Below are 18329 nucleotides of genomic sequence, written 5' to 3' on the forward strand. Positions count from 1 at the left end.
GCTCTTTTGAAGTGCCTGTGTAATATACAGTAAAAACCAAGTGCTGGGAAATAAAACCTTCATTGATTTAATTTTCAGTCAGAGCAGAAATAAATACTGACTAATTATTTTTGACCTAGTAGCGAACACTCAGTGTACTGCCATATTAACACTGCATGTACACTTCATAAACGAAGGGTGGCCTCTTACTTTTGCACAGTACTGAATATTTATACATTATATAGCTCTGAAGCTGAAAGTGCAGCATATAAGCGTTTATTTAGTAATAATATTTCTGCTCTGGTTAATCGATGGTGAAACAACGTGAGTTCCTGTGTTACTCCCCCAAATCCACCTGATGGACATTTAAACCACAATAAAGTATATGGTGATTAAATGTAATTGCCTCAGGTGTGCGACCAATTATCAGCAGACTCCTGGTGTCTTTCCGAGACACTCTGCCAAGTCTTAATGGTTGCCTCTTATGGACTCTGCTTCCTTATTTTGCCAGCTCAATGGGATTTAACTGACTAACTTGGCTAGGCTCTTCATATTGTGTGTGTGTGTGTGTGTGTGTGTAAGCATATGTGTAGTACTAACCCAGGTCTATGAGGATGGCATGCTGTTGTGAGGTGAGTTGTTTCAGTAGCTCTTTGTAAGGTGTGTCATTATGGGGGGGTTTGTTGGTGAGCACCGGCTGCCTCAGTAGATACTGCTCAGAAAGAAACTTCCAGATTTCACCTCGATGCTGCCGAGGAACACCTGAAAAAGACAGAGAGAGAGATTCATTTTGATAAATAACAGCAGTGATGGACAATAGATTAAATTAGTACATCTCTGTTGAAAGAATTTCTCATATCTCCAAAAAAAACAAAAACAAACAAACAAAAAAAACTGTTTTTCTCACTGTTTTGCATCCCCTCTTGTTTTAACAACATTTGGCAACGTAGAGCCACTGGTTTTCAGCCTTCATCCAGATTTCTCTGGATCCTCTAAATATTTTAATGAAGTTATTTGCTGTTTTTACTTATTCAACAGATGTTATGGCTGAATTGTTGCACTACTTGCACGCGCGGTCTTTTACAGAGCGGTGAGCCCCTCCCCATCTTTTCTTCTGAAAGAATCAGCTTCTCTGGAATGCTCTTTCTTTTTTCACATCAAATCATGTTACTGATCGCGAGGTGTTTTTTAAATCTTTATCAACTCACAAAGCAAAACTGAACCAATCCTTAAACCCACACTATGTTTACTGTAACGGCACATCCATTATGTCAAGAAGGAATAGGCATGACCGTGTGCCCGCAGCGCAGCGTGTGAGCGTGGCCGTCTACATCACTGTACTTCTTCAGCCTATTTCAGATCAGGTGCCACACACCTCACGTTCCTATACTGTGTTTTAAACACTCTACTGGTTTGCAACGTAAATGACCCGATATTCCTGTACAATAGATGCCACAGGACAGTCTGTGAATTATATATTCCTATAAATTCTACGAAAGGTATTTTTTGAAGACCAATTTTAAGACTTATTCAGAGATATTTCAAATTAGGCTGTTAATCTGTATTTATTGTATATTAAATATACAATATTGTATGGTTGTACTCTAAAGGGTGTGTCGTCAGTAGTTCATAACTGTACCATATTTGACTGTAATTCTAATATTTAAATTTCACTTACTGTGAAAATGTCTTACTGTTTAAAATGTTAGGTCATGAAAAAATGTACAAATAGGTTCCTTTCCCTGCTGCACCTTGGACGGGAAATTCACCTCGTACTCCGATAACAAAAAACGACCTACAAAGGACCTTTTTTCTATCATCTTCGCATCTTTGAAACTGAAAAGGCCGCATTTCCTCATGTACTCAGAAGGCGCCTCTGATTAGGACAGCCTGTTGCAGCCCAACTAGACCAGAATTAGAGAGTTACTGCACCTCCTTTTTACTGTTCCAGTGTTTGGAGATTAGATAAAACTTAAGAGTGTATTCTGCTCAACTAGCCATTATATCCTTCAGCAGGACACGGGTCGTTTCCACTGTTTACGCTTCTCTGCTGCAGATTATGCTGGAAAAGTGCTCAACTGAAGCGGATAAGCTCTGCTCCTTTGACGGGATAACTAGTCAAATAAGAGGCCGGGTAAAACTGAATCGGTATGACAGATTTCAGCTTAAAGACACGTTCATTCACTGGCATTTGTATCATCCTCTACGCTATGACAGGTTTGCTAAAAGACCTTGAGAAACAGACAACGAGTACCGCTCCCCACTGTAGCTAAATGAGTGGTTTATTTTAATGTAAAATTATGATGTGTCATGTTGCTTTTGCTAGTTCCTTTAGTCTGTACCTGGGGCATTCAATCAAACCCGGCAACGGTTCAGTTACACCAAATTTCGTGCTTACAAAGGTCTGGACAAACAAACTAACATGACTGAATGACCACGAGGGCTGCCTTTAAATGCTTAACCATAAATGATTTGCTAAGAAAAGCCATCAATTACAATACGACACAAAATGTTTGGCCACTGGTTCCACTTTTGAGCAGAGAAATGAGCAGATGGCTCACACAACACTGAACGTGAACCCAGGAGAAACACAAAGTTCTCTCTGTTCTGATCTGTTTCTGTTGTTGACTTTCCTTGTTTAAAATAAAGACGAGCCTTGTTTTGGCATCACTGCTTGGAGGAAAATCGATGAAAATATGGGGAAATTATTCTCTTTCTGTGCTGATATGTAGTCCCTCTTCCACTGAGCTGCTTTGGCCACATTAACTCCTCGGTGGCTTCTATTATAACTGATTCGCATAAATGGTTTCTCTGTTCTTTTCGAAATCCAGGGAAACGTGTCGTAATTATTGTCTATGGTAGCTGAACACACCACACTGATTAACACAGCTTTACTGGAATAATTCTTCAAAAACCAAAACAATGTCCCACCGCTCCACTGACCAGGAAACAGCAGGTGGAGGATACGGTGCGTGAATGGTAGATGACAGCCTTGTGCAACCAACCCTGCTTAGCTGACTATGATTTTAAAGCAAAACCATTAAATATTACTCATATAAAGGTTTATTCTTCAACTGCTTTTGTTAAACAATGATCATGTAATATAATCATATAGTATTCATATGTCTGAACTTACAATAGAAGTAAATGGAACAAGACCATTTCTGTTGGTCCATTTATCACTAAAATTATGCAAATTATGCACAAATATTAAAAATTAAGATACAAGGTTTTTGCTCAACAGTGATGATGCATGTATGTATTACCCTGTCCAACGGCCGTGTGAATCTTCTCCGTATCGAATTTGATCTTTGACCTTCCTGCAGTGCTAAGCATTTTCTCCCACACCAGGGTGACATCTTTCAAACATGGGGTGATCTCTTCATAGTCCAGCTTCAGCCGCCTGCTTTGTAGATCACTCTCCGAGGCTGTAAACACAAATGCAGAAAGAAGAATACATTTAGACACCAGTGTGCATCTCATCCTATTAACACATGAGTACAGGCACTGATGCTAATAAACCCAGTCAGGCAGGTTCACAGCAGGTGGTTCTGGATACGAAATGAAGTGGTTCTATTGGTGTTGCGGATATAGTGACCTCTGGTTTCTATCACCACCACAAAGAGATCAAACACTTCTCATCTCAATGACTGAATATTTGACAAATCGGTGGGTTTTTTTCTAACTTATACTTCTAATGGGCCTGCTAAAGACAGATAACACGAACATACTGACGCCATCACACTTAGACACGTCCAGCTGTCCCAAACGATTCTTAGTACAAAGAAGATTCACAAACAATAGAGGCAGCATCACAAGGAACACTCTCTACCAGTTAAGACGATCTTAACACTAAGATGCGTTTGGCCTTGATCCAAATCTCAGCCTACCTTTAAGAAAGAAAGCAAGCAAGACAGAAAACACACAATAATAAATACGCAAACCCCAAAAGACCTGCAGATACATGGGAAATGTAATATTAGAGTATTAGAGTTAAGCTTCTAACAACATCCAATAACCTTGAATCGCAATTTTGAAAGACATATACTGTCAGAAAAAAAAGGTAAAAATTAAATAATTTCAATAATTAATAGTTGCACCTTTTATAACCTACTGTTTTAAAACAGAACAATAAAATAAAAAGCCTGGAACAAAGACAGGGTGGGAGAGTCCATATGATTTGAAAAACAGAACGCCAATATAATACAGTACAATTCTGTTCCCTAACTCAAGGAAACCACCCCAGTGAGCGTTCAGCTCTTTCTCTTTATGAGTGTATCGTCACTAGCAGTGGGCATTTCCATCCATACAAAGAAACTTTCAGAACAATCAGCGGAATCTGCAGCAAACACTTTACAATACATATTAACTATGTCAGAAAGGAGATGCCAAAGTAATAATCCCCTGGCAAGATTCATTTGTTTCATTTTCTAAGGTAAATCACTCTGGAAAGTCTAAAAAGTTTAAGAAACCCTGAAAGAAATACACGGTTCAAAAATTCTACTGCTGCTATTAATGAAGGAAAACCAACAGAGCCCGGATACAATCAAAAAAATACAACTAAAGATGTTTTAGTTATTAAACAGCTTTTTAGAACTAATCTTCCCTACAGCAACAAAACGTTTGGTAATTAGAAAATGTTTCAAAATTTCTCGTATTTCATGGTTGAGATGTAAACAAAGTCCTTTAGCGTGGTATGAAATAATTGTTCGCTGCAGCGATACAGAGACTGTGACTCTTACAGAGGCGGTGACAAGAACCAAGGATCACAATGTATATTTCACAAATACCGACTACACAAAATGACCATCTTCTAAATTGTTGTGCGTCATGTTGATAGTAAAACAGTGAAGGGCAAAAATCTTATTGTAAAACTACCGTAAAGCAACGTGAGGGAGCTTTAGAGGCTGTAAACTCTTTAGACTCCTGGTTCCCATCACCACCTCTGTGAACAATTCGGATTCTGAATCTTAAGAAAAGAGCATTTCACATCAAACCACTGATGATAAAAAATAAATAAATAAATAAATCAAGGTAATTTCCCTTTAACAAATATTTCATATAATTAATAATTCACTCATTGTGTCAGAAAGGTGTGAGTAGTGAGTGGTGGCCTAGGGGTCCAACCAAATCCTAGTTCACCACAGGAAGACACTAAACCATGTCAATGTAGTGACTCGTGGTTTTAGTGGTGATACAGGGTGGAACAGGAGAAGGGGAATTTCTTACAGTGCTTTGTGTGGGCTGTAATGAACCCGACCCACATTTCCCACCACTCGCGATGCACACACACACACACACACACACACACAGGAAGAGATAAGGAGGAAATGAGAAAAGATTAAAAAATAAAATAGAAAGAAAAAGGGAATACCATCCTGTATGTTGTTCCCCACCCAAACTAAAGAAAGGAACAGCAAACCTTGCATCATTTTTCAGGACCACTCCTTTATTAACCCTATTTTACCTCACATACTGTCTGAGTGCCCCTTTAACTCCATGTGCACATCCACATAGGGAACAATAAAACAGTTCAGCATGTGGAACGGGAGCTTTCTGGGAGCTACTGTGTTTCTATGACTATACAGCACTGTGCTAAAGTCAGAAACCGCCCTAGAATGATTACTAAAGAGATTTTCAGTCAAAATGGCCATTAAGTACAAGCCGTTGATTTTAGGAGCTATTTCTGAGATCAGATGTAAGATAATCCACTTATAATGTGGTAAATAACTGAAAAGCAGTGGTGGACAGTAACTAAGTAAATGTAACTTGTTACTGTACTTAAGCAGTTTTTTCGTGTATCTGTACTTGACTGAAGTTTTTCCATTTTGGGCGACGTTTTACTTTCATTCCACTACATTTCAGAGTCAAATATCTTCCTTTTTACTCCACTGCATTGCGCAAAGTCTGTCGTTCCTTTCAGCTTATGTGTGTATAAAAATAGAAAGAATAAAATATAAGATGCGTGAAACAAGTGCACCAATCAGGGCCCGGCGTGCGGCCCCTCACATTATGGAAGCACTAAATATAAGAGAACGTGTACAAATGCAAGACAAACGTCCCTACATCTCACTCAACAGTACAGAAATGAATTGAACAGTTCTAATGTATTTCAGAAAAAGGACTGACCACCCCTGAGTCCAGATGTCATGACTGAACGTGTTTGGGATGACTCAGATTGTGGAAGCCAGGAGGTGTGGAGAAGAACACCGCAGTAGGCTTCGACAAACTGAAAGCAAGTCTCCTGAAAAGAATGGAAGCTGTAACGAAGGCAAAGAATGTAGCTGCCGAGGCTTCTGCGCAATTTTCTGTTAAGTACATGTTTGAGGAAGCCCTCAGATTGTCTCTGAGAGCTTGTGCGCACGCATACATAACACATCGCTATGAAAACACTTATTACTGTCTGTTCAATCAGAACCATCATAAAGGCCCCCAAAGGGTGAAGCATATTCCTGTGTAACACAACACAAAAGGCTCATTTTCATCTTTGTTGGATCGTGTTAATTATCCACTAAAATACAACCTCACTAAAGTTCTTAAAGTAGAATAGGAGATAAATAGGCGGAAACTCCGCATTACGAGGTTAAAACCTGTGAACGATTTCAAAGAAAAGTGGCACCATGAGCCTCGCGCCGCAAGCAAGCCTCCCTCTACGTCAATACTGACCCAGTTTCCACATGTCAACACCTCATTTGCCTTTTTTCCCCTCCTGACAGAATGGAAGGAGGCAAGCCTCAACTCAGGAGCGCAAGGGTGTGGTAAGCAGGTCAGATGACACGCCCATAGCTGAGCTATAACCGTGGCAACGCGCTCGGTCATGGAAACAGGTCTACGCTGCACTCGCGTGCATCACGCTTTTAATAAGCCCTGGCTAATTCCTTTGCTGACACAGATTAATACAGGCGGAGTCGGGCGTGTGCGTTTCGTGTTTGTTTACCTGGTGGAAACCAGTGGCATCAGAAGCACATTAACATAAAAGCACGATCAACCACCTTTCACCTGCTACCTGAAAGCAGCAGAGAAATTCCGGTAAAGGCGTCTCCACACCACGTTTGGAAGCTGAAGAGGAGAGATGTAGTTATAATTTCAGCTTAAAGAAATTATTGTTGTATGAAGAGTCTTGTTTTTGTTTGGCAGGGTGCAGATATGAACCTGTCAACACAGAATGTAAATAAAACCGGAAGATTACTTTAAAATTAAATTAAGATGAATATGATACATGTGCTAATTTGTTGGACAAAATAATTCATTCTTTAGATTTTTCTCAATCCTTGATGCTGAAACATACAGTAAAAGTCAAAATATATCACTGTCTAAAAATATTCAAATTTACAACAGAAGGTAAAAATGTTCTTAATTAATGAAGAGATTGTATGTGTTATATTAAAATAATCCTAATCATAAATAATCCTAATAAATAAAGTATGAGTTTTTTCCCCCTCAGATAAAATGTTCTTTACATTTTTTGCCATGTTTAGGCAATCCTAGACATTGAAACTAATGACAGTTCTGAAATAATATATAAAAATAATATTCAGTGAAGTGTGCCCTTTTTTTTAGGTTGAATAAATCTGATTTTTTGCCATGATTTTCTGGCAATTTAAAAATATTTTTTAAATCTGAATGGCGTAGGTTCTAACTTCTTTTGGATAAAAAAAAAAAAACCAAACAAACAAACAAAAAAAAAAAAAACACGCTTTACGTTTTTACCATATTTCTGGCTACTCTTGACATTAAAACAAACAAAAAGGAACTAGATAACAGACTAGAACCTGCTATCGTAGAAAGTAAGTCGAATGTAACAGTAATTTATTACTGAACTGTAAACCTAAGTATGTAATTACACATTACATTCAATTAGTCATGTACATGGAATGTACAGGGAAACAGTAATAATAACAACTCGGGACCAAATGGTTACTGAAGATTAGCTACTGTTTTTGTGGCAAAGCATTTTTTTCACGTTACTGTTTCTGAACATGATTTTGATGAATATTTGGTGTCGGTTAGGATTATGGTCAAGGAAATGCTTGGTGAAGGAAATGGGCTTATGTGTTGGGTCAGCCTCAGGTCAGGGTCACACTGAAGGGTAGATTTAGGTTTAGGATTACAAAGATTCAGTTACATAACAATTCAGGTAATACAAGTACGCAAGTGTACGTGTTTGAGTATGTGCCATCTGATAATCCCTTTGGCAGCAGGCAGGGTAAGAGGAACTTCTGTGGAACTGAAAGAGGAACCTCAGAGCAGGTTTAATATGGTGAGCATCCATCAGACTGCATTGCTCACATAGATGTGCTTAAATGCCTCTGGCACTACCTGAAGCATAATGCAGGGCAGCTGTGGACTTTGGGCGTAAACTTGGCTACCGTTACGAGCCTTTTACCCAACAGGTACGACTACAAGAGACGTTACAAAGGCGAAACCTGCTGGGCATCAGAATGCCGATGGAAACTATGCTTAGCTCATGTTTCGACAACACGCCGATGTCCGAATTGTTCTTTTCAGTAAACTGATTGAACCAATTCACGAGTCTAAATGAATCAGATGTAGCGTTACATCTAAAGTACTGCGCAAAGGTCAAAGACCATTCATATCAATTCATTTTCCAGTCAAGTTTGTAATTAAGAAGGAGTTCTAAACGTTTGAGCATCAGGAAAAAGCAGACCAAACGTTTCAGTATTCAGTGGGTCCACTCTTTGCTTTTATTGAAGCTTCCATTCTTTCCAGGAGACTCTTCTGGGACATTTTTCCCCACCTCCGAAGTTCAGTCTTAGAAGTTGGTTGCATTTTCTGCTCCTCACAGTGCAAGTAATCCCAAACACTTTGTGATGTTGAGGCCTGGACTCTCTTTTCTTCACAGCGTTGAGTGGTCTTCTTGCAGTGGGAGGACGGACAGAAACACCTGTGGATGTTTTCATATCTGAAGCAAGAGTGGAGCTTGATTTTCTCCCCTTTCTCGAAGATGAAAGCTTTGAGTAGTGTTTATATGACGAAGTAGTTTTGGTGGTCTACCGGGTCATTTTTATTTTTCTTTGACCTTTTGATGATTTTTTTTTTTAACTTCAGTTTTCTTTTCCTTTCTCCTTCCTTATGCAAGCACATTTATTATATCTCATCTAATCTCCTCAAAATGAATAACTTACTAATACCTAATGACCATTTGACTGTAAACAAAGGGCCTCTGATTTGTGCACAGTACTGTACACAATGTTATAAGAGGAAAACATCCAAGAACATTTTCATATTTACCCGTTAAGTCATAGTATCTTAGTGTGGTGCTGCTGAGCAGAAGCAGTAACATTAAAGACTTTTTTGGGGAACTGAACCTCATTATATTTGTACAGAAGACAGGTGGATAAATTTGACTTAACATGGGAATCAATGAATCGTTGAATTGGTCATTTGATTCATTAATATGGGCAGTGTAACAGCGTCCCTTCTGAGAAGTAATATGACAGCAGTGTAATCAAGTAATCGTGTGATTTACAAAAAAAAAAAAAACCCTAATCTAAAAGCACTGAAACGGAAGAAAACAGCACGGCACTGCTTTGCCATGACGAAGAGGACGACACTAGTCTTAAAATGACAGCTTCTGCCTGCAAGCCGCTCACCCTGTAGTTTCTGGTTCTCTCTCTCCATTCTCAGAAGCAAGATCTGCTGGAGGATGGCTTTCCGCCACAATTCTCGCAGCTCCGCCCCGCTCCTTTTCCTCCTCTCTTCTGGCACCGCCCCCAGAGGACAGTCTCCGCCTCCACCTCCGCCTCCAATCGCCAGTCTCCCTCCAACCTCCAGAGAAGCTTCTCCTCTTTCTGACAAGGGGAAGAGAAGGAGGAGGCAGAGAGACAGATCATACTCATGTCTGCGGTAACATCTAACTGCCATTATATGAAATTTTATGAAAATAATTGGTTTCCGTGGTCAACTAAAACTTTGTCGGCAGCTATTTGAATTAGTTTTATCCATACAAGTCAACACTTGCGGCACTGTAGATGCTTCTGCAAGTACGCTAATGGAGCTGTTGAGACTGCATTGTGTTCTGTTTTATTATTCTCGCGTGTCAGACGTGACTTATGAAGGCCACTGGGTACTGAAGACCACAACAGATGCAAATAAGATTTTAACAAGCTCAATGTTGTTCTCATTAGTTACCTAGAACAGGCATAAGAAACTGGGGCCTTCCAGGCCAAATAGATGTGAGGGAGTTTACCCCCATCTAAAGCTGTGAAGTCAGCTCACAAAGGCATGGCTAATTAGCTGATGAGCTGAATCAGGTGTGTTTAATGAGGCAGTGAGCTTAAGTTTGCAGCGTGATCTGCTGTTTGGTCCGCAAGGAATGGAGCTAGACACGTGACCTAGAGTGTGGCAGCCCGCCATAGTCTAATTTGTCCCGCCATAGTTTACATAATCTTAACAACATAAACATGCCCACATTTCTGGCAAAGCATCTCCCGCTACCAGTCAGCCCGACTCCCCTTCTATAGATGCACATGCTTACACGCACACACGCACACACACACACACACACACACGCACACACACACGCTGGAGTCTCTTGTCACCTGGCAGCATCCAAGACACAAGGCATTTTGAGGACATTACACCATTTGATTAGAGGCAAATCTTTTCGCCATCCCCGGCATTTAGTCCAAACCCAATCTTTGGATTAGTGGATAAATGTAAGATAACATCAATCCAGAATTCATTACTCATAACGTTAATCTAACGTTTGCTCAGGTAGGGAACACAAACATCAGAGCCTCTCGCCTCCTCGCTTTAAAACTTGCTGAACTGGCACAGCTTTCGCTTCTTTCTGAGTCAGAAGAGTTGAGATCAATGCTGCCAACACATTTCCATCTTTCAAAATGTGACTGTCTAACCAGAGCTGCTGTAATATTCTGAGATATGAATCTTTGTTAAGGTCTTCAACGCGGCTGGCACGGCAACAAACCTATATAATTATGTCGCGCACATGTTCAGACAACATGACTCCTCATACAATATTCGGGTATGTGTAATGTTAACTAATCAAGTTGAAGTAGCAGAAATCACACAATCACACAGAAGTTACCGCTACTGCTTTCCCTTCATGGCTCGTCGTATCTTCTGTTTTGACCATTTGTGCAGGGTTAACCACTTTTACCTTGCTCTGAGGGTGTGACCTTTTCGCTATGCATCACCATTCATACCCATACAACATTACTAAAGCACAAACAGATGCAACCTCATAGAATTTTGCTGTCAAATTGCACTTTAAAATGTTTTTTTTGGGGGGGAGAACATGCCCCAGATCCCCCTAGAGGGTCCAAGTGAGGACACCCACCACAGTCTCACATAATCCTGTGGGAAATGTTACACTGTCAAAGCTAATGTTTTAATGGGGGGGTTGTGGTGGCCCCCTGGCTGAGATGGTCCATATGGCATCCCAGAAGTTGTTCCAGTGTTCCTGAACTTATGAAAAGAGGTCTTTAATAAGCTGCCATTACCAAGAGGCTACGGCTGCAGTAGCTAAACAGTATCAGATCAGAACAGGATCATGGATCATGTGACGTCAGGGTGGGCCAGACTAGTGGGGGACCACAATGAACTCCACAACAAAACGCTCTTATTAAAAATCTAAATAAATATGGCCTTTTTTTTAAAGACAAGCATGTTTTTTGGAACTGAAGCTTGCTTCTTAACTCTTTAATAGAAGCCATACCACAAACATGTTTCTATTGTTGCTGCTACAAACTGCATAATCTGCTTTGTGACAATGTCTCATTATGAAAAAAGTACTGTGATATTACATTTTGGCCATATCACCCACCCTTAATATTGGGCTATGCCAGCTGGGTCTACAGCAGGAGTCACCAAACTTACTCACAAAGGGTCGGTGTGGCTGCAGGTTCTCATTCCAACTAAACCAACTGATAAAACAAGTGGAATCTGTTGTGCTGATTCCAGATTGGTTGGAATGAAAACCTGCAGTCACTCCAGCACTTTGTGGATAAGACTGGTGAGTCCTGGTTTACGGGGGGGGGGGGGGGGGGGGGGGGGGAGTAAATGCACACAAGCACATCCACACTAATTCCTGAGAAGGGCTGTTTGATTTGATAGCCATCACTATCAGGTGATCTGAGTGCGTTTGTCACTAAAGCAGCATTTTGGACTCGCTCACTCTCTCAGCACTTTATTTAAAAAAAAACAAAAGTGGTATTTTGTGGTTTGGGATCCACCCTGTCGTTTGGGTGGTGTCTGAAACTCTTTTTTTTTTTTTTTTTTTTTTTAACACTTTCTGTGAGCACATGTGCATGCAAATAAACACACACACATACATTCACACACAAATGTGTGCAAACATTTAAGCGCAGAACGTTCATGGAAGGGAAATCCTCACGTCAAGCCTTTAAAAAGCCAGGTTTACTTTTTTACATCATAAAACATTTTATGTTGTGGGTGTTCATGATCATCCATCAGTATTCATCCAGTATTCAAGTGTTATGAAGTCCATTTTCAGCCAGCCTTCAAATAAAGAGGTTCTGTGTTCTTTCCTCTCTCTGCTGTGCTTCACTTTGGACCGTAATGTCAAGCTTGCTCTCCCCAAACATGACAAGCTGAATTATTATCAAAGACGTGCTTTTTTCATTGTTCTAAAGCGCTTGAGAATTTCTGCAGTTTTGCCTAAATTTGAGTTCTAATTTGTCTAAATGCTTGTGTGGAAATCTCAGGCACTCTACTGCAGAGGAGTTGTGTGTGGGGTTAAGAACAGAGATGACTGCGGTGCAGTTCACTGCTTTTTTGGTATTAAAGTAGTTAGTATAGATTACACTAACAACAGTTTTGGTTAGTTAACAAACATTAACGCACAGAAGATCAAAAACAAACCCATTTCTTTCCCCTCACTGTACCTCCACGCAATGAACACAGATAACCCAATGAGTGTGTACGTGCTACTTTTTCCGACTCTGGCACAGAGGACACGTAGAAGCCCTCTTCATTCCCTTTGCAAACACACACACACACACCTCGTATTTGCATGTACCTCACCATCTTCACAAACACAAACACCCAGGAGGCACTCCCTCTGCAAATAAGCTACCCTACAGCCTCAACCAACGCCCAGTAAATGTACTCACTCAAACTCGCTTAAATGGGTCAATAAGGTTGGTGCTTTCCTCTGGCAGTCTGTCAACATGACCTCCAGCAAAACACAGGGTGGAACACCACACCCAGCACATACACTCAATTAAACACACAAACATTACTTCACTTTGCGCATTTCGCACATCCTTCCAGACATACACACAGTCCAAGACGCTGCATGACCATTAGCGTTGTCTGCTCGACCCTTTTAACTGGCAAAAGCTGGTCCTTTTTACCAGTAAGGGTTGGGAACATGATATGTTGCTCCTATCATGATAAATTACGTCACAATATGCTCTTCAGAGTATTTCCTCAGCACTGAACAGCTGCATGCATCATAAAAAATGACCTGAGAGAGCCTGTAAAGTAAAACCGTCGTGCTGTAACTGCACTGCAACAAGAAGCTGATTGGACGGAAGCCCATTATAACAGCATCGGCCTTTATCCTCTTCTATTTACCAATTGGTTGATTTTTATTTGGATTCCAGTTTTTTCTTTACTTAAAACATTGTCTGTTTGCCCAAATAAACTTGGTCATTAACCAGCAATTCAATATATAAAGCCCCAGAAATATTCTTCATTTACGGAAAGTAGAATTAAGAACTGCAACAGCGATGCCACAGAGGGCAAAAAGTAATAATAAGTAAACAAGGGCTTTGTTTTATTGCACCCAAGAGCATCTTAATGTGGTATTCCCTATGATTACTCTGAACTTTTCAACTAAAACTGTAAAGACAATTTCTAATTCTATCATTTTTCATTTGGTCATTGCAGCCGATTCAAAACAAAATGATCAATCTGTACGTTTTGGTTTGATATGAAGCTGGAAAACATACTGCAACCACACAATAAGTGATTATAAGCAGTAACGTCCAAAAATAATTTCATTTCATTCACATCATGAAGCCTGACACCAGCATCCGTCTTGACAGGAGAATGAATGGAGCTTTATGTAGCCTGTGTTATTACCAAATATGATATTCTCTCCGCTGAGACACACCCAATTCAGCTCACAACAGGTTTGACGAATAGCTAACGATATGACTCATTTGTATTAGGGAGGAGAAAACAACGTGCAACAGCGAATGGCCTGCAGGATGAGAGAATCACCCGTGCAGAATAGAGGCTACTTAGGTCATCACGAAGAGAAACAGAGGTCACTGATCTTACAGCACATGATGATTAAACGCTGCAAGCGGTCAGATCTAGATGTTCACTAACAGCTCGGTCACCAACCGCTAACTTATTAGCACAACGAACTGAAAAGATAAAATAATGAAATGTCCCACAAACCTAAAAGCTTAGCTTTAACTAGAGAGACAGACAGACAGACAGACAGACAGACAGACAGATCGGGTAGCCGTTTCTGTCTCAGGAGCAATTTGCTGACTATGCAAAAGTTATTTCAGGAAATAATGTTTTATTACTATCTGGATTATTGTTATTATTGAAAAGAAAGGACTGTTTCTACTACAATCTCTTGCAAGTTGGTGCAAAGAGCTGTTGAAAGCCTGAAAGCCAGAAACAGCACCTGCTGAGTTACATCTCTTTTTCATGCTCCAGCCTTGCTTGTAACAGAGAACAGCGGTTGGCACACATCCATTTGAGACAGGAATATCCAATAACAACTTATAGTTAATTGGTCTACTGTAATCAAAACTAGGATGTGTGTCACAGCCGGAGGTGTTTCTGGAGCTCTTGTACAACAGGACATGATTTCTCACCACTGAATGCATTCTTACAGAAATCTGACTGAGGCTGAAGCGACTTCCCCGCTGGCTTCTATCAGAAGCGCGTTTCCATCCAACGAGCTTTCGGTTCCGTTGGCAAGTGCATGAAAAAATGTTCAAAACACTTTCTCTGGTAACGAGATGGCAACCAAATATAGCAGAAAACATTTATTTACCAGGTCATTTAACTAATTTTTCAGTATTTACTGTGGCCATTTTCCCCCCCCAGGAGACTCGCTTTCAGTTTTTCCAAGAAACCCGCAGGGATATTTTTTCCCAGACCTCCAAAGTTCAGTCTTAGAACTTGGTTGGATTTTCGGTCAAGTAATCTGAACACATTTAGTGATGTTGAGCGGACAGTCCACTGTTTGGAGAACACCAGGAGCTTCTTTGATTTCTTTTCTGTTCGTTGCCTTTTCTCAGTAAGTGCTTCCTGCCAGCTACACATCCTTTCAGTGCTGAGTTGTGGAAGGATGGACAGAAACACCTGTGGATGTTTTCAGATCTGAATCAAGAGTGGAGCTTGATTTTCTGTCAAAGATGAAAGCTTTAAATGCTGTTTATCTGATGGGGACAGTGTTGGTGGTCTGCCAGGTCTTGCAGGTGGTTGTTAGGAAATCAATTTTTCTGTATCACCCGACTTTGGAAAAAGCATTATTTTTAATCTCTTTACAAATATCTTCTGAACAATGAATTACATTTAACGGCCATTTTGACTGGAAATATTATTTCCTCCTTGTGCGACTGCTGCAGGTAGTCAGCAGTAAAGCAGCTCAGACACAGTGATGTGTAGATCAGGAGTCAGGGGTCAAAAATGCGTAAACTGACACACTAATGTCAAGCTAATGATCTGAAGGCCTCAGTCAGGGAAATGCAAGTGATTCTCTCTCGCGCTCTCTCTCTCGCGCTCTCTCTCTCGCGCTCTCTCTCTCTCTCCAGACATCCTCCCCAGGGTGTGTTTTGACAGTCAACTGAATATGTTTGCCATCTCCTCTGAAGCACTGCCAACCCCAGTTAACCAAACATGCCTACTTTACAATCTTAGAAGGAAAGAAAGAGAGACAGTGAGCGAACATGAGACAGAGTGACAGATGAAAGAAAGACAGAGAGGCTGACGGAGAGAACATCAATCCGTCAGCATTCTGGCACGTGGAAAAGATACTTGCTCAACTGGGGGAAATCACACAAACATGTTGGTGACAGGCTCATTAGCACAATTCAGCTGCACTTCAAATCTGTATTAATTCAGTCAATGCAGTTCACATGAAGCCGACATAATGTGGCAACACACGTCTGTCTATATGCTGCCATCAAGCATTAAATAATGGCATAAACTTCAGAGTTTAAGAGCTTCTATACATAAAGAAGGCCAAATCTGAGCCAATGTATACTTTACACTTCCTCACACTTGAGAAACAACAGCTCCTCCTAGTGGACACCACCTGCAACTATCGCTAACATCCTAGTGTACTGTCTGTAATTAAAACAGCTCTGTAACTGTCTTAAGCAGGACCTGATATTCATATCTCGATACATTTGTCACTGCTGTACCAAAACTTCATATCTCTGAAGTGAAATTTCTAGCAGAAGAGGGTAAATGATTAACATGTACAATCACAGAACCAATTGTTGTTCCAAGTAATCTTCAACTATTTCTATTCAATCCATTCAATATGAAAAGTTAATGCACTGTGAACGACAGCTGCCATTTGTTTCCTGTAACACAACGTTAGAAAATAAACAAATATATAGCTCACAAATTGATTTTTAATATGACAGCAAAAATGGTCATTTAAAACAACTTATTTCTTTAAGAAGTTGACTGTGAAAAAACACATAAAATATAGATATATCAGGTGTAACGTTCTGACCGCCTCCTTGTTTCTACACCACTGTCCACTGTATCAGCTCCACTGACCGTATAGCTGCACTCTGTAGTTCTACAGTTACAGACTGTAGTCCATCTGTTTCTCTGATACTCTGTTACCCTGTTCTTCAGTGGTCAGGACCCCCCATGGACCCTCACAGAGCAGGTACTGTTTGGGCGGTGGATCATTCTCAGCACTGCAGTAACACTGACGTGGTGGTGGTGTGTTCGTGTGTGTTGTGCTGGTACGAGTGGATCAGACACAGCAGTGCTGCTGGAATTTTTAAACACTGTCCACTCACTGTCCACTCTATTAGACTGCCTTGTCAGTCCATCTTGTAAATATAAAGTCAGACGACAGCTCATCTGCTTCTGCTCAGCTTGTGTTGGTCATCGTCTAGTGCTTCATCAGTGGTCACAGGACGCTGCCCACTGGATATTTTTGGTTGGTGGACTATTCTCAGTCCAGCACTGACAGTGAGGTGTTTAAAAACTCCCAACAGCACTGCTGTGTCTGATCCACTGAACTACAAAGCGTACCTATAAAATGGACACAGTGTAGACACAAGGAGGTCACACACACACACCCACACCCACATATGTACATATACACATTTACACAGACATTATATATATATATATATATATATATATATATATATATATATATATATATACATACACACACACACACACACACACACACACACACACACATATATATACATACATACACACACACACACATATATACATACACACACACACACACATGCAGGCCTAATCACAGCTTGGACAAATGAAGCCATAACTCACTACACCAGTTGAGTTTACTTGCTGGAATGAACACTCTAAACACGGCCTAACTAACGTTCCGACGTAATTCCTTAGTAGGAAGTTTTAGAAAAGAAAAACAATGGCGAGGAACACTGTTTGATTTTCGTTAGAAACAGGCTTAGGCATTCTCTGGCTGTTTGAGTATAAATAAAGCATTTAAAGACATTTGATAGCTAGTTCCTACTAAGGACTCGTCCTTCAGCAAACACATCATGACCTGGAAGGCACAGAAAGGACAGCGGGTTACAGGCGGGGCGAGAGAGAGAGGAAAAAAACCCCATATACTCAGAGTGAAAGAGCGAAAGAGAGAGAGCAGGAGTGAGAGTGAGAGAGTGGGAGGCCACAGGAAAAGCTACGATAAACCACACAAAACTAAAGCAGCGGTTTCTTGAAGTTGAAAGTAATGAACGACACTTCGCTCAGTTTTTACACCAGGAAACCTCCTTTTTATGTAAACAAGTAAGAGTTCAGATTTTTTTTTTTCACTTTGTAAGGACAGGTGTTAATACTGTTTTAAAAAGATGGAAAGATAAGCTAATGAGAATGTAGAACAGCAACGTTGGCATGTTTACTTAGTGCTGAACGGCTCAGGTCTCTGACACAGTTAAATACATATCTGATAATGGAATCTGTCCGGCCTCTGACACACCTACAAGTAAACAAGGCTTGTTTCATGCCATTTCAGTTACCAAACATTTTGCAAACTGACTGCCTTAACCTGTGTGGGTGCTTTGTGTTGGTTCTAAGGGCCACAATCTGTCTCTGTTGATCGTCAAGCCCATTACGTACAT

The 18329-nt window shown here is 40.5% G+C and overlaps 1 protein-coding gene across 6 annotated transcripts in view; it reads right to left on the bottom strand.

Moving 5' to 3' along the window:
- The window catches only part of tbc1d1 (TBC1 (tre-2/USP6, BUB2, cdc16) domain family, member 1), a 108048-nt gene that overhangs the window by 12411 nt on the left and 77308 nt on the right, over nt 1-18329 (bottom strand). For 5 of the 6 annotated variants that reach the window (XM_037532878.1, XM_037532880.1, XM_017686212.2 and 2 more), the window contains 3 exons: nt 9594-9791; nt 3246-3407; nt 580-741 (listed from right to left, as the gene is read on the bottom strand). In XM_037532878.1, the coding sequence (XP_037388775.1) occupies nt 580-741; nt 3246-3407; nt 9594-9791 (522 nt within the window). The remainder of the gene's footprint in view (nt 1-579; nt 742-3245; nt 3408-9593; nt 9792-18329) is intronic. The other variant, XM_037532879.1, reaches the window with a different exon arrangement.

Source organism: Pygocentrus nattereri, chromosome 22, assembly GCF_015220715.1.
Source record: "Pygocentrus nattereri isolate fPygNat1 chromosome 22, fPygNat1.pri, whole genome shotgun sequence".
NCBI classification, from domain to species: domain Eukaryota; kingdom Metazoa; phylum Chordata; class Actinopteri; order Characiformes; family Serrasalmidae; genus Pygocentrus; species Pygocentrus nattereri.